Source organism: Mastigoproctus giganteus, chromosome 1, assembly GCF_048544385.1.
Source record: "Mastigoproctus giganteus isolate SK-2022 chromosome 1, ASM4854438v1, whole genome shotgun sequence".
Classification (NCBI taxonomy): domain Eukaryota; kingdom Metazoa; phylum Arthropoda; class Arachnida; order Uropygi; family Thelyphonidae; genus Mastigoproctus; species Mastigoproctus giganteus.
Genome location: NC_143575.1, coordinates 22,859,731 through 22,877,464, shown reverse-complemented (window position 1 = coordinate 22,877,464; position 17,734 = coordinate 22,859,731). Strand labels below are relative to the sequence as shown.

Below are 17,734 nucleotides of genomic sequence, written 5' to 3'. Positions count from 1 at the left end.
GTGTACTCTGTTTGTGAAACACAGAACACTGTGAAGGCCAGAGATTTTAAAAAGTGTAAGGTACATGTTTATGTTGTGTAGTGTCATGTTGTGTTGTTCCTCTGACCTTTTAGCCATTGGGCCCCTAGTGGGACCCCCCGTTGCCCACACTTAACCCCGAGGAGGCAGGTCAGGCATGGAGGGATCGCATTAGAAGTAATTACTCTGGCAGGCCCTGCCACCTAATTTCCTAAGATTTCAGTGGCAAGGGCCTAAAAAAAAAAAAAAAAATAAAATAATAATAATAAAATAAAAAATAAAATAAAATAAAATGCATATTTAGTTAGAGTAGGGGTGAAGGCTGAGGACGGGGGGAACAGATAGAAATATGGGGATGATAGGGAAGGCAACCCCAGAAAGGTCAGTGGGGACTGGCCCCACCAGGAGAAAAAAAAAGGGGGTAGCAGGGAGGGGGAGGAGACAGAAACCCGTCCCCTCCCTCTCCCTACCAGGGGAGGGGTATTAAAGTGAACCAAGTTAGGGTACCTGGTTCGGAATGCTAGTTGGCCAAGAAAAGAAGTTGACATCTAATGGCATGCCGGTGGCTTTTTTCAGTCTTTATCTAGGAGATTGTCTTATTGGTCACTATACTGACAGTACTACACTGACAGTGGTAGAGAATGAAAGGGACCTGGGGATGGTTGTGCAGGCAGATATGAAGTTTTCTGAGCAGTGCAGATGGGCTGCAAGAGTAGCTCATGGTGTATTGTCAATGATATATAGGAATTTTTCTAGCTGGGATAAGGAGGTGATTATTCCCTTGTGTAAGGCAATGGTCAGATCACACGTAGAGTACTGTATACAGGTCTGGAGGCCTCATTTCAAGAAGGATCTAGAGATGCTGGAACGAGTACAGAGAAGGGCAACAAGATTAGTGAATGGAACAAAGGGGTGCTCTTACGAAGAAAGGCTTAAGTTTTGCAAATTACAGTGTCTGGAGACTAGGCACCAGCGAGGTGATCTGATTGAGGTGTATAAAGCCTTGAATGGTTTGAGCATGCTCAATGCTGATGGGATTCTTCCTCTTGCTCAGAATAATCACCTGAGAGGGCATAAATTCAAATTGAGAAAAGACAGATGTAGGATAGACGTGAGGAAATTTGCCTTTAGCCAGCAGGTGGTTGGTTGGTGGAATAGACTTCCATCCCTTGTCGTGGAAGTTGATAGCCTAAATAAGTTTAAGGCTCAGCTGGACAGGTATTTCGAACGAACACGGTGAAGTGGAAGTGGTTATTTTTTATTTATTTTTTTTTAATTATTATTTTTTTATTTTATTTTATTTTTTGGGCTGATGCTGCACAAGCTTGCTTTCTTGCATCAAATGCCTCTACTAATGCTAATGCTAATTTTCTAGAGACTTGAAGATATGAAAATCTCAGTATGAATGATCCATGTTGGGCACACTTCAACATGTCCTCTCACATTCCAAATAACAAATCCAGATCTGGTTAACTATATATGGATGAGCAGTTGTTTTGGAAATACCTGAACTGCCATAAACTGTCTGCATGTTGCACCAACACTCCATCAGCAGAGAGCCAATAGCAGAAACACCAAAAACTAAAAAACAACACACCGATTAGCTGGTAGTGAATTAATTACCAAAAGCAGTCTGAGCACAAAAAGAGCTTTTGCTGATCAGAAGTTATGCCTACCAGAATAGAATCTGTGTGGTGTGAGTAAGTTGGAAGCAAAGGTATAATGAGAGTTGGAGTAATCTGGACCAGAAGATTGTGAAGAGTATGATGAGAGTCTATACATGTAGATGGAATGGGCAAGCAAGAGGTAATGTGTTATTATGGGTGATCACAATCTTCCCCTAATTGATTGGAACAAGTGGGAGGGAAACTCGCCACGGGGAACAAAAATTTTAAACTAGATTATTATTATTTGTACCAGCATGTTAAAGTATTCCATGTTAGGGATGAGAACATTCTTGCCCTCATCATTCATCATCACTCATGAATCATATGACATCACAGGGTTTAAGTAAAGGAACTTTTGGCAGGGAGTGATCACACAATTGTTGGCTGGAAGATGAAGAAAGATATTGCAGTAGTTAAAGATATAGGCACGAGTTTTAATTTCAGAAGAGGAGACTACAACAGTTTAGGGCACTGTATGGCATCTATTAATTGGGCAGATTACAGAGGGAGGGTGAATACATTTGAATTATGGAATACCTTTAATGCAAAAATCACAGAAGCTATGAATCCATATATAAAATTAAGAAAATATTGCACAAGGAAGATGCTAAAATGGATCAATACAGAGTTGGCTGGTCTAATACAGCAGAAAAAGATAGCATGGGGAAATTGCGAGCAATGAAACGTAATGAAGCCTACAACAGCTACAAGTTGATCAGTAACATTACCCCTAAAAAGGTTAGAGAGGCGGAGGCTGAGTATGAGAAAGCAGTGGCTATGAAGGAAAGAATGGGAACAAGGAATTTTTCATGTATGTAAATACAAAGAAGAAGAGAAAAAAAAAAAAAAAAACAGATAGGACCCTTGTGTACTGGGTGCGGAAAAGTCTTATATAACCCAGCTGATGTTACTGATGAATTGAATAGGTACTTTGCATCAGTCTTTATTGATGAAAGACCCTTCATGCTGAAGAAAGGTTGTGCAAGTCAGTGTGACCCATGAAATTAGTGATTATGAAATTACTGATGACTGTTTATTGGAAAAACTTTCAAGCATGGAGGCAGGTAAGGCTCCTGGTGTTGATGGCATATACCCAGTAATTTTGAAGGAGATGGCCAGAGAGTGTATTGAACTAGTGATATTAATTATGAGCATATCATTGGACTCAGGAGAGATTCCTTTGGATTGGAGAAGTGCTAACATATTGAGAATACATAAAGGTGGTTCTAAGAGTAAAGTTAGGCTTGTTAGTCTGACTACAGGCTGGTTAGTCTGACTTCAGTGGTAGGGAAAGTTTTAGCAGCTATGATTAAGAGTGCAATCCAGGAACATTTAGAAAGAAATGGCATTCTGAAGGGCACACAACATGGTTTGTTAAGGGAAGATCATGTTTAACTAAACTAGTAAGCTATTTTGACACAGTTACTCATGAGGTGGAGGTAGGGAACAATTTTGACATAGTTTATTCAGATTCTAGCAAAGTATTTGATTCAGTCTGTCATAAGAAGTTTCTGTAAGCTGGAACAAGTTGGGATTACTGGAAATATTCTAAGATGGATCGCACAGCAGCAGGCAAAGGGTTGTGACAATGAATATTCTTCAGATTGGTGAATATTCATTTATGAATATTCATAAATTCTTCTGATTAATGAATATTCATCAGAAGTGGAGTCCTCCAAGGATCAGTTCTTGGACGACTGTTGTTTCTGCTTTTCATAAAAACATTGACAAAGGAATAAAGGTGTGATGTCAAAATTTGCAGACGATATAAAATAAAGATTGGGAGAGTTTTAATAACCAGTGCCAAGCAGTGCTCCTCCAGAAAGACTTGAACAGACTTCAAGAATGGTCCAAAAAGTCGTAGCTATGTTGTAATGCAGCAAAATGGTTTTACACTTGTGGAATAGCAATCCCAAAATAAATTATACACTTGGTGGGATTGAATTAAAAACAGCTGAGGAAGAGAGAGATCTGAGAGTTATGATACAGGCAGATATGAGGTTTTCTGAGCAGTGTAAACAAGCAGCCAGGAAAGGCCATGGTGTCCTATTGATGATTTATCAAACATTATCCTGTAGAGATAGGGAGATCATAATCCCACTGTATAAGGCAATTGTAAGACTGCATATGGCATACTGCGTCCAAGTATGGAGACCTCATCTAAAAAAAAGACATTAAGCTTCTTGAAAGGGTCCAGAGATGGGCAGCTCACATGGTAAGATCAGCAAATGAGTGACTGCATGAGGAAAGACTTCAATTACGTGGGCTATAGAGATTGGCAACTAGCCACCTTAGAGGGGACCTGACTGATGCTTTTAAAGCTTTGAGAGGGATTAGTAAAATGAATGAAGGTGGAATTTTCACTGTTATAAAGAATGATCGAGGTGGCACTGACCAAGTACTGGTCAGTTGCATGAATTTGGTGCTCTGATATTTTGTGTCTTCAAAGTGGTTCAAAGTCTTCTCTTGGGATTAAAATTGTGCCCATCAAGTTCTCTAGGTGTTGGTGAGTCTGTGATGGTTTATTTGTGCCCAACTTCTAAGGCATTCCGAAAATGAGTAATTTTAATTTCGGGCTGTGCGTCGTTGCTTTCAACAGAACACAACACTGAAATGCCATATAAGTTTGGCTGTTGTTAACATTGCAATTTTCTGTTGTGGACCACCTTGATAATGCTTATTTTAAAACTTGAGTGGTGCAGTGAACTATTCTTGAATAGCAATAGCGATTCATGTTATTATTTGGAGATGGCTCACTACAAACTAATTTTTGTGTAGCTGTAAATTTCGTGTCCTATTATTACGTACCTATGGAGGCAGCCATTGCTTCTCCCCCGTGGTAGTAAACAAAAGCGTTTGTTTGCCACCGTTGATCACGTGACCACCACGACTGTCTCTGATTGGTGACACCAGCCTTGATGCAATAAGCCACTTTATTACTAACTCTAATCTCAAATAATAATTGGATACAATATTGTTGTGATCTGACTGATGGCATCATAAATATAATAACTGACTGCATAATTATAGCATAAATGCCTTAAATGTTACATAATTGGATTGAACTGTTTATTGTTATTGAAGATGTTTTAAGAGTTGTCTAACTTATATATAATTATTGTACATCTCAATAACTTTTGTAACTATGTCTGACAAAAATTGCTCATCTTCCATGCCAGGAGATTTGACCGTTGCCCCGGAACTGGCAGATTTCCAGAACCCTTCTATCAATATTGTTGATATTTTAAGGCAACATTTTCCCCCACTTTCACTGGTCCAAGAAAGGACAAAACTAACCGATAATGGTCAGAATAATGAGACAGTCCATTTAGATGACTCTGATATTCTTGATTACGCTTTTGCTCTGAAGAATGGTTTATTTGACTTTCTTAAGAATGAGACTAAGGTTACCCCTTCCATGATTGCCGAGGTTGGCAAGGTATGGAATTCCATGGAAAGCACGTTACTTGAACTAACCATTGAGAATGGAAAGCTAAAAACTGAAATTGCATGTAAAACATTGCCTGCTCAAATTTCAGCAGCTAGCTATGCTGGTGTAGCTGCTTATGGTGTAGGCAAACAGGTTAATGTGAGTGCTATCACCTCCGGGACACAAACCAGACACGTGGTATTAGTGCGTGTTGATGACAAAAGTGAACTGAAAACAAGTGACGAGATAAAACAAATGGTGACAAAGGAGTTTAAATCAGAATTGAAGAGAATTAAGATAAAATCAATAAGAAAGGTTAGAGATAGAGGTATTGTAATTGAGGCTGCCTCTAATAATGATCTTGAGAAACTAAAAAAGTTTAAGGATCACAATTTAAATGTGGATCTTCCTAAGAAATTGAATCCCACCCTTATAATATATGATGTTAATAAAGATATCACTGATAATGAGGTTCGAGCCCATCACCACCAAATAAGGAGGAAGCGGAAAGGTCAGGGAACGACCACCGCATATCCCGGAGCAATATGGCCTTAGTTGCTAATGCTCCTAAAAACCAAAACAACAACAACAACAACTGATAATGATTTTCTTGAGGATTTATATGATAAGAACCTTGCCGATTACAGTATAACTGGTGATGAATTCAAAAAAATGTGTCAAGGTTAGATTTAAAATTAAGTCTACAATTAAGAATAACTTTCACTGGGTCATTGAAACTCCTGCCAACATTAGGAAAATTCTATTAAATACTGGTAATCGTGTATATATTGGATGGGCATCACATGGAGTAAAGGATTTTATTATAGCATCACGATGCTTTAAATGCCTCGGTTACGGGCACTCTGCACGTAATTGCCATTAACCTGAATATACTTGTGGGCACTATGGCAATCAGGGCCACAAGATTGAGTCTTGTCCTGACAAGGCTTCTCCTGCAACTTGTCCCAACTGTAAAATACGCAAGAAGAAAGCAGATCATTTCTACCGTGACAACGGCTGTCCCGAGTATATTCACGCGCAAGAGGTGACCAAGTCTCATACTGATTACATTTAATTGAAATATAAACCATAACATTAGCGAACCAATTAAAGTTTTGCAATTGAAGGTCGATCGCGGTCTCTAATGGCTTAACTAGAATAATCTCTGACCATGATATCCAAATCTTAGCCCTTCAGGAAGTGTATTCATATAAAGGAGTTGTAAAGGGATTACCATTATCATCAAAAATTGTACAATCTAATACTGAAACTACTGGAAATGGCAGGAATGCTATGGCCAGGGTTTGGGCAGCCCTGGTTACAGCTGATCCAGGCATAATTGTCACAAAGATAACAAGCTTGTGCTCCACACATTCTGCCTGTGTCTGTCTGGAGGGTACGTTTGGTCAGGTGTATTTTTTTTTCATTGTATTTTCAATGCTCTCAACAACATCAACAGATCGAGCCTTACCTAAATTACGTAGAGGATATTCTCCACAGATTGGCGGGTAGAAGAGTTATGTGTATGGATGCAAATGCTGCATCTACATTATGGAACAATCACTTTGCAGATCAAAAAGGCAAGTTATTAGAGGAGTTAATCCTAACTAAGAACTTACGTCTTTGGAACACTGTAGGGCACCCCCTACTTTTGTTTCAGCATCTGGTCAATCCTTCATAGATATCATGGTGTCCAACTCTACATTTGGACAAAACATAAGAAACTGGCAAGTTAAAACTACATGGTCAGCAAGTGACCATAACCCTATAACGTTTGAAGTTGTTATGGATTTAGGCTGTACAGCCTGAATCCATAACAACTTCGAACGTTATTATACGATTTTCCAAGGTACAGGACTTAGGATGCAAACTGAGAAACTTTTGAGAACAGGCTGTGTGTAGCAGCTATGGCTCATAACATTGAGAGAACTGGGCAACTGCCGGCAATGGAGTAGTTGGAAGCTGTAAATGACCTAATAAGGTTGGTCTGTGATGCCTCTCTTACAAAGAAAAAGAGAAAACAGAATCATGTGCCCTGGTGGTCTCAGGATATCACAAATCTGAGAAATGAATTGAAAACTGCTTGGCGTAACTACCAGCGTGGCAAGAGAAATAATAGGGCAAGGGTTGAGGTGGACGGCCTAGGTGACCTTTACAAGCTGGTCAGGTGGACCTACTTTAATCAAATTTATAGAGAAAAGAAGAATGCTTGGGAACAACTGGTTAAATCGACACTAAAGGATGAACCATGGGGACTTGCTTACAAAATTGTAGCAGAAAAATTGCACCCTGGTGAGATTATTTCGTCTATCTTGGTGGATTGGCAAGAGGCTCTTTCTTGGACAGAGTCGATGAATGCAATATTGGATGGCATTATTTGCCAAGACATTTGTGTACCAGAGTATGGAACAAACAAATTTAAGGATGTAGCACTTGATGTATTCTGGATTAACTGATGAGGACCTGTTTACTAATCTTGAAATTGGCACAGCTATTGTTTCTTTGAAGGATAACAAATGTCCAGGCTTAGTTTTACTTGAAGTTGCAATATCAAAAAGAATCTAGACAATCAAACCACAACTAATTGTTAATCTTCTTAATTCCTGTTTGGCTGATGGGCTTTTTCCAACTCCCTGGAAGCAAGCCAATCTTAAAATTCTGGTTAAAAATCCTAACAAATCCCTCAATGTTCCTTCCACCTATCGTCCTATTGCATTACTACCAGTGCTAGGCAAGGTTTTAGAAAAGGTTATTGTTTTGGGTTTTTTTTTTTTTTTAAGGAGCATTAGCAACTAAGGCCATATTGCTCCGGGATATGTGGTGGTCATTCCCTGACCTTTCCGCATCCTCCGTATTTGGTGGTGATGGGCTTTAACCCCGGTCTAATCAAGAAGCGTGTGCTACGTACTGCTGCTTCTTCCCACCTGGCTACGGGGGTGCCTAAAAGGTTATTGTAACTAGATTTATGAAATATTATAAGGCTAAAAATTTACAAGTAAACACTCATTTTGGCTTTACAAAAGGCTGTTCAACTGTTGATGCTATAAAGTTTGTAATGGATTCGGTCTCAAATGTGGATTCCAAGTATGTCCTCAGCCTCTTTGTGGACTTTAAAGGGGCCTTTGACACCTTATGGTGGCAGAGCGTCCTGACGAGGTTCTGGGAGGCCGAGGTATCTGCTCCCCTTTATCGTCTAGTTTCTGTTTATTTCTATGGTCGTAGCCTTGTAGTGTATTCTGGTGTCTGTTCGATTAGTCGTGCTGTTACTCGGGGTTGCCCTCAAGGATCAGTCCTAGGACCGGTCTGTTGGAATGTGGTTTTTGATGGGTGGCTCGGGGTACAGTGCGACAAAATTTTGAAGGCGGCATATGCAGATGACTTGACCGTATTTGTTTTTGGAGAGTCTTGTAGGGAACTTGAAGAACGTGCGAACGAAATCTTGGGAGACCTTGATGGTTGTAGTGTGTACAAACCACAGATTTCTATTGACAAAACTAAACAAATGTTAAAAATTAATAATCAATCCATTACAATTGTAAGAACATATAAATATCTTGGAATAACTATGGACGATAGATTTAGTTTTGTAGCCAATGCAAAAAATGTGCTGAACAAAAGTCTTAACTGGTAAAATCATTAAAATAACTAAAAATGTCTGGGGAATTAAATCTCCAACTTTAAAGTTATACTACGAGTGTATTTTTATACCAATAATTTGTTATGCGGCAGGTGCATGGGGTTATTGTGCTAATAACTGTTTAGTCTTGAAGTATTTGACTCAAGCACAATGTTTCTTTCTTCTTGCAATCACAAGAAATTGCAGAACAGTTTCGACAATGCCACTCAAAGTATTGAGTGGAAAACTTCCTATCCAATATGAAGTTATGTACCACTACTTACAATATTATTGTTGGAAAGCTCTGCCTGCAAGAGTGAGCAACTATTCAATTAATTTAGACATACCAACTAAGGATGATAATTGTAGAATTAGAAGAGAGTTTGTTAATAGTTGGCAATTAACTTGGTCCAATGCAGAAGTTGGTAGAGTTACTTTTAGTTACCTTCCTAACATATCAGAATTTACCAAGCAACAGTTGGCCTGGTTTTGCCCAGGTCTGAATGTATCTTTTCTTCTAACAGGGCACGGCAGCTTGAACTCTAAATTGTTCACTCTGGGGTTGGCTGCCTCTCCATTATGTAAGTGTGGTGCTCCTGAGACCATGGAGCATTTAATATTTAACTGCTATCTCTATATAGACTTAAGAAATAATCTACAGCTTCTTACAGAAGTGTACAATGAAAATGACCTACCATGTTTTTTCAATGATAAAGAAAATTTCCTAGCTTTTTGTAATTTTGCAGATAAATTGTTTGCACGCAGGAAGAGACTATTTGGAGTTGATCTGTAAAGAGTGATGCAAAGTAATCCAGAGTTTGTGTTCAAGGACAAGAACTGCTATCCTTTTTTGTCCGTTAAATATGTTTTCTGTAAATAAGCCCTTAGTTTTCTTTTCTTAAGTAAATATGTTGGTTCCACGATGGTAATGATGTTGTGTTTTGTAGATTATTTGTTATAAATATAAAATTGGATTTAGTAGAATTAACAGAGAGGTTGTCTGTTGGTTGTGTTAGTGGTTCTTGAGCCGACTGTGGTTTCTGTCAAGATGTGACTTGTAAAGACTATCAGGATATTAATAGCGATTTTGTGTACAGAGGAAAAGTTGGCTATGCATGTTGTAAATATGATATTGAATTGTAAAATACTGACAGGGTGCTACCTATATTTGTACATGGATAGTGCCCTGCCATTTGCCTTCTGAGTTTAATGCTGAAATCTGGTAGTGTCAGATCAGATGATCATAGCATCAGTGAAAAAAAAAAAAAAAACAAACAAAAGTAAGTTATTAAGAGGCAAAGTGGTTGAGTCCTGTACAATGACTGGACAAGTGTGTCTGGTTGCTGTGGCCTAATAGTAATACTTTTGAAATGGTGTTAATTAATGTAATGAAGTGTTATTTATAGTTTGGTTTTCTGATTAAATCGCCCAGGAGTGGTGATCGTACTCACTTAGCTAATAGTAAACACTGTATATAGGTACTTTTTTTTTTAAATTTTTTTTTATTATTATTATGTTTTATTTTTTTGTATTTTTTTTATTTTATTTATTTATTTATTATTATTTTATTATTATACATTCACTCTATCATCATCATCAGCCATTTTCAATCCACTGCAGGATGAAAGCCTCTCCAGCAACTTTCCAGTTCCTTCTGTTTTGTGCGATGGCCATCCATTTACTACCCACAAACTCGTGAATTTCATCTATCCATCTCCGCCGTTGTCTTCCAGGTTTTCTTCTAGCTCCTCTAGGGTACCATTCTGTTATTTTCTTAGTCTATCTGTCATCATGTCTTCGAGCTATGTGTCCTGCCCATGACCATTTTAGTTCTTTAGTTTTGATAAGAATGTCCTTTACTTGAGTTTGCTGCCTAATCCATGTGTTTCTCTTCTTATCTAACAGTCTGATTCCCAATATAATTCATTCCATTCTTCGCTGTGTAGTTCTCAGCTTCTCTTCCATTCTTTTGGTGAGTGCCCAAGTTTCACTTCCATAAGTCATGGTGAGGAGTATATACTGGTTCATTATTTTACGTTTCAGACAAATTGGGATATTGCTCCTCAGTATGTGACTGTATTTCCTGAATGCTATCCATCCAAAATTTATTCTTCTCTTGACTTCCAGCCATTTATCATTATTACAGCTAATAACTTGTCCCAGATAAGTATATGACTCCACCTTTTCAATTACTGTTCCTTCAATCATTATGTCCCTTTCTGTGGCATACTTGCTCATCATTACTTTTGTTTTAGCCATATTCATCTTTAGTCCAAAATCCTTACTAACTGTGCATAACTGATTAAGATTTTCCTCTAATTCTTTGGGATCGTGGCTTATGTCCACAATGTCATCTGCAAATCGTAAATTGTTTAGGTACTCTCCATTCACATTGACTCCTTTCTGCGACCAGTCTAATCTTCTGAAAGCTTCCTCAAGGGCAGCAGTAAACAGCTTCGGAGATATTGTGTCTCCTTGTCAAACTCCTTTCTCAATTTTGAATTTGCTACTGTCTTTGTCTAGTCTAATAAAGGAGGTAGCGTTCTCATATATTTTCTTCAAAATCATAATATGTGGGGTATCTATGCCTTGTCTTTCCAGTGCCCGAAACATTGCCTTAGGCTGTATGGAGTCAAATGCCTTTTCATAATCCACAAGTGCCAGGCATAATGGTGTTTTATATTCATTTGCTTTCTCCATTAGCTGTGATATTATGTGAAGGAGATCCATAGCTGAGAATCCTGTCCAAAAGCCAGCTTGCTCTTTCAGTTGATTCTCATCAAGTATTCTTTCTAATCTGTTAGTAATGACCCTTGTGAACAACTTGTAGATGTGGGATAACAAGCTAATTGGTCTATAATTTCCAATTTCTGATTTATTTCCTTTCTTATGCAGCAAAACTATGATTGCATTATTCCACTGCTTAGGCGTCACACCTTTTCTAATGCATTTTGTGAAGAGCCTTGCCAGTTTTTGTGTTATGTCTCTTCCTCCCAATTTTAACAACTCTAAAGTAACTTCATATTCCCCCGGGGCTTTCTGATTCTTCATTTTCTTCAATGCCTGTTTTTCACTCTATACACTATTTCATGGGAGGTCTATCTCTTCCCCTTATCTTCGATCCAACCTCCTCATCCCTTCCAATCCCCATACTTCAATTCTTATCCCCACTTCCTTTCCCTAAACACCTTGGGGCTCCCAGGCTTGCCTGATAACCCCAGTAAGAGTCTCAGCTAGAAAGTGGACTCTGGCATGCCTCCTCGTGGCCAAGGTCGGGAGTCAAGGGGGCAGGGAACCAGGTGTCCCCTGCACCCTGGTTGCAAAGTCGCCAGTGCCGGCACTCAACACAACAAGACATATACTTACACACCTACATACATACATACACTTGCCAGCCTTCACCTTTTCAGATGCTACAGCTGCATATAGGGGAAACCCTGGAGACCGCAATTGAAACAAACACACCTTGACCTTGTTATAAAGAATTACAGCATGATGAGCCATAAATTTAAATTATAGGGTAAGGGGCTTTTATGTCAAGGAGCTGGGAATATTCTTACCATGTGTATGCATTATCCAAAAATCTCATTACTACATACAGCACAGCATGTCCCCCAACCTTTTCTTTCTACTGAATATACCATGAATTGTCACACTAATAGAACAAAATTATCTGCAAATATATCTAAACCTCTCAAAAATTTCCTTGTTCATTCTACAAATATATGCAGTCTCAGTTCTAATCTCAATGATGTCCATTTCTACTTACAGTGTGCCAAACCCCATGTACTTTTTCTGACAGAATCTCAGTTATTGGTTAATTCTGTCAGAAAAAAAGTGGTTGATCGATCAAACCACTGCTAATCTCAGTTGTCTGAATTATTCGCTGTATGATTCCTTTCTGCTTCAAAGGTGGTACACTTCTGCACATGTCTGTTCTGATATTCCATGTCAGAGACTTAGTAATTTGGAATTTCCTCTTTTCGATCTTCTCTGGCTTAAAATCTCTCTACCACATTCTGTCAAATTCATCATTCTTCCTACTTCACTAATCACTTGGAACTCGTTCACTTCTCCTTTTTGAAACTTGACTTTCTCCAATCCAACTTTTCTAAGAGCAAGGTAATTTTCTTGGTGATTTTAATATTCACAACTCCAGCTAGCTTCAGTTTTCTAGTCACACGGACCCAGCTGGTTGAGATGCTAAGGCTTTTGCAATTACTAATGATCTCACACAGATTGTTCATTTACCTACCAGAATACCAAACAATCCTAACCATGCAGCCAACATGCATGATCTTTTTCTCACAAACAACCCTTCTAAGAACATGGTCAAGTTGAGCGGTCCTCTAGGCCAGCATTTCCCAAACTGTGTTCTGTGAGAAGTGCACAAGTGTTCCATGAAAAATTGTAATTCATAATTAAAGAAATAAATTAAAAATAATTTTTGTATATTTGTAGCATGCACTACTTTTGTATCATTATAATTTTTAACATTTTTTTTGGTCCGATTATTAATATACTGGCATAGACTAATAGTCAAATATACTGCAGAACACTACTTTGGCAGGCTTTTGCATAAAGAAGTATGCATACAGATAATGACATCTATGAAAAGTAGCAATATAGTGATCTAATATGCCATTCGTATGTGACTTAGCCTGGAGTACACAAGTTGATGGAAGTGGGGAAGCAAACCGATATAACTAAACTCACTTTCTTGTATAAATCGTTTTTGATAATTATTATTTTGAAATATTAGTATTTTGAAATATTATTATTAAATTAAATGACTATGGATTTGTGGTTGAAAATAGAACTTTAAAACGAGAAGCAAGTGCTTATAGTACTGCAACTGTGGTCGATGAAAATGAACACAATATTATCACACCTCAAAGTGAGGATGAACAATCACAGCCTTTTGTTCCCCAAAAATCTGAAGTGAAAAAACAGGAACCAACTAATAAAAGACTAAAATGAAAGTATGATGACAATTATTTGAATTTCGGCTTTACATGTATTGGAAATGAAGATGCTCCTGATGCACAGTGCATTGGATGTAATAAAATATTAGCAAACAGTTCTTTGGCTCCTGCTAAACTTGTGTTTCATAAGTGTTTCATAAATATATTGTGAGATGCAAAATGTTCTGTAAATATATTGTGAGATGCAAAGTGTACTGTAAATATATTGTGAGATGCAAAGTGTACTGTAAATATATTGTGAGATGAAAAGTCAAGCAGTTGCTCTTGATATTTCAAAGATTTTTTGATCAGGTTTGGCATAAAGATCTTCTAAATAAAATTCTATCTTATGGTTTGCCAACTGCTTTTTATAATTGGGTATCCAGTTTTCTCTGGCAGCTCACTGCAGGTGATGGTAGATGGCTCTCTGTCTTCTCTGCTAATGCTGGTATTCCTGCAAGGTTCAGTTGTTTCATCCACTATTTTCCTCTTGTATATTAATGACCTCCTTCCACTGACCGGAAATCCTATCCATAGTTTTGCTGATGATAACACATTGCATTCCTCCTTCCAGTTTGAGAAACCTTGCCATGCAAAAACAGCTTCAACTTCTCGAATATCCACTACTAATTCCTTAAATGGTGATCTCCAGGTAATTCTCCAGTGGGGTAAAGATAACTTAGTTGATTTTAATCCTTCTAAAACTTAGTCCTGTCTTATATCTCACAAAAAGAATTCTTCTGCTCTCGTGCTTATCTTCGAGGACACTCTGATTTTTAGATCTCTAGTGGGGATTACCCTGACTTCTAATCTCTTTTGGCATAAGTACACCACAAATATTGCTTCCTCTGCATCTAAAAAACTGGGTTTTCTCTTTCACTCTCAGTTTTACTTTTCTTCCGAACAGCTGTTCACTCTGTACAAATTGTAAATCTTCCCCTACTATGGAATATTGCTCCCACATCTATCTGGGACAGTGTCCCCAAAACCTCTCTCAGGCTTTTAGATTCCATTCAAAAGAGAGCAGTTAATTAATTACTCATCTCTATCAGAGTTTCTCCACTCTCTGTCTTATAAATGTTCTGTTTCTGCTGCATGCCTCTTCTATTGATACTTCCATGGGCACTGTTCTTCTGAATTGGCTTCTATAATTCCTGCTCTCTCTTCGATATAAACCGATATAACTAAACTCACTTTCTTGTATAAATCATTTTTGATAATTATTAGTATTTTGAAATATTATTATTAAATTAAATGATTATGGATTTGTGGTTGAAAATAGGAACTTTAAAACGAGAAGCAAGTGCTTATAGTACTGCAACTGTGGTTGATGAAAATGAACACAATATTATCACACCTCAAAGTGAGGATGAACAATCACAGCCTTTTGTTCCACAAAAATCTGAAGTGAAAAAACAGGAACCAACTAATAAAAGACTAAAATGAAAGTATGATGACAGTTATTTGAATTTCGGCTTTACATGTATTTGAAATGAAGATGCTCCTGATGCACAGTGCATTGGATGTAATAAAATATTAGCAAACAGTTCTTTGGCTCCTGCTAAACTTATCTCACTCTAACGCTGTCACAACTCACTATAACGCTCTTTTACCAGCATACAGACTGAATTTTTGGCATGTTTAATGAAAATGTTTCATCCGATGTAGTCAATAGCTTGAAAATGAATAGCAAAACAGCATTAAAATATTTCCTATGGTGACTTGAGAAATTTTTTCACGCTCAGTGAAATTTTCTCCCACACTAATTTAATTGCAGTACAGTGACTTGTTACGTAGTTCCGAGATCAACATTTTAAAAAATTATCAAGTATACTGCTTGTAATATTTGCGTTATATGCATTTATCCAAGATCTAGTCATCAGTCAGTACAGTGTTAGACATTGTCCGTAATGGACAGTTTACTCAAACATTGTATCATAATTAATGCAACGCAGTTACATTTTCGAAGAGTTAATAATGGTGGATAAGAATTAAAAAGCAACAACATCTGGATGCAGTACGAAGACTACAAAGGTAAGAAAAACACTGAATTTGAAAATTAAATTAGACATTTTGAAGCGAATCGATTCTGTTCAATGACAAGTGGATGTGTGCAATAATTTAGGACTGGCAAGCTTAACTGTAAGAACAATTATAAAAAATAAAGAATTAATTTTAGCAGCTGGAAAGAAAGCTGTTCCACTACAAGCAACTAAAGTGGTTAGGGTTAGGCCGGCTATTATGATTGAAATGGAGAGACTTCTAAATAATTTTATTGAAAATAATATCCAATGCAGAATTCCGTTAAGTTAAATATTATTAAAGAAAAAACAATTAGCCTATATGATGATCTGAAGAAAGCTCACCTTAAAAAAAAAAAAAAAGTGGAACCACATAAAACTAGTAAGGGTTGGTTCAATAGATTTAAAATCCAGGGAGAAGTCGCAAGTGCAGATCAATCAAGAAGGAGCCAAAACTTTCAAAAAAGAACTTGTTAAAATTATTGAAGAGAGATGATACTTCTCAACAAGTTTTTAAGATAGATGAAACAAGACTTTTTTGGAAACGAAGGCCTAAATGAGATTTCATGTCAAAAGAAAAGAAAAAAAAAAAAAAAAAAAAAAAAAGAAGAAGAAAAAAAAAAAAAAACGTGAGAGGCTTCAAACCGGCGAAGGATCGGTTGACTTTATTGTTGGGTGGTAACCCTGTGGGGGATTTTAAAGCAAAACCCCTTTTAGTTTACCAGGAAGAAGGCCAAAGTACAACCCAAAATCGACCAAAGATACGAAAACTCAACAGCCCAGGGCCATCAGATTAATAAATTCATGATTTTAATTGGCATTTTAGTTTAATTTTCATACGAAATGCAGTTTCGAGTAACTACATTTCGTATTTATCACATAATTATATACAGTACGTTTGTAATGGAGAACATTTTATATGTACAAATTTTTGAATATTAAATATTTTGACTGACACTTGTACATCTTTTCACTACCATTTATTATTGATTAGGAAATATCCTATGGCATAGACCACAAATCAAAACTACGTTACATTACGGGAATACAGTGCTCACTTAGCGCTCTATTTTTCCAGAACGAATTATCAGCATTAAGTGGGGGTCACCTTTATCTTCTTTCATCTTCCCAACCTTCAACCCATGCGTGGTGCTAAGTACTATAGGTTCTAATAACTATTGTGTTTTGGGATTTTCATGAAAGAAAGAAAGAAAATAAATATTTTTTAGGAAAAAAAAAAAAAAATTTCACCTACCACATAATGAGCTAATAGCTTGGTATTAACACGTTTAGCATCCAAGGGCAGTCCCTGCAGCAAATAATACATTATTAAAATTTCTTGAGCTGAAAGATCAGAATTATTACGCAAGAAAGCTGTTAACCCTTTGGTCTCCTCAGGAGTTAATGGCAACTGCAGAAGGGTATCCAGTGTATGTGCTAAAAATAGAAATTAAAAAAATATTAAGTAAACATTTGAAATAAGGACAAAAATCTCAAATAATCAATCATTTTCTTTTTCACACGATAATTTTAGAAAGAGAAAAAAATCCTTCCCAATTATATTAAAAAAATATAACAGGAAGAATCAACAATAACAAAAAGCTGAAAACTTAATTTGTAATACTGAAATAACAGTCTTTATTATGGCTGGTAGGTTTGTGGCACACCATGAGAAGAGCAAGCTTCTTTCCATTCAGCCATTCAATGAGGCTTACACAGCATATTATGCAGCATACAAGTGGTGCCAAACTGCTGTCCTAATCTCACAAATGACATCCAAAGCAAGGATAACAAGTGTCTGACCATTTTTATTATGGGTCAACTTGACTGTAACGTGAACATACACAACCAAGATTATCTGGTGAACTCACAGAGCTACAATGGTGTTTCATCACTGGTTATCAGAAAATCACTTTATACAAAGAAAAGTAAAGGTAATAAAAGACAGAACCTGCCTCATATTCACATAGGTGACAAATGATAACTGGAATGAACTCATTATAACAGGTTTGCATAAC

At 37.2% G+C, this 17,734-nt stretch overlaps 1 protein-coding gene across 3 annotated transcripts in view; it reads right to left on the bottom strand.

Annotated features, from left to right (window-relative positions):
- Window positions 1-17,734, bottom strand: part of Elys (AT hook containing transcription factor 1 homolog) — a 315,674-nt gene that overhangs the window by 112,806 nt on the left and 185,134 nt on the right. For all 3 annotated transcript variants that reach the window (XM_090371873.1, XM_090371882.1, XM_090371891.1), the window contains exon 22: window positions 16,972-17,153. In XM_090371873.1, the coding sequence (XP_090227999.1) occupies window positions 16,972-17,153 (182 nt within the window). The remainder of the gene's footprint in view (window positions 1-16,971; window positions 17,154-17,734) is intronic.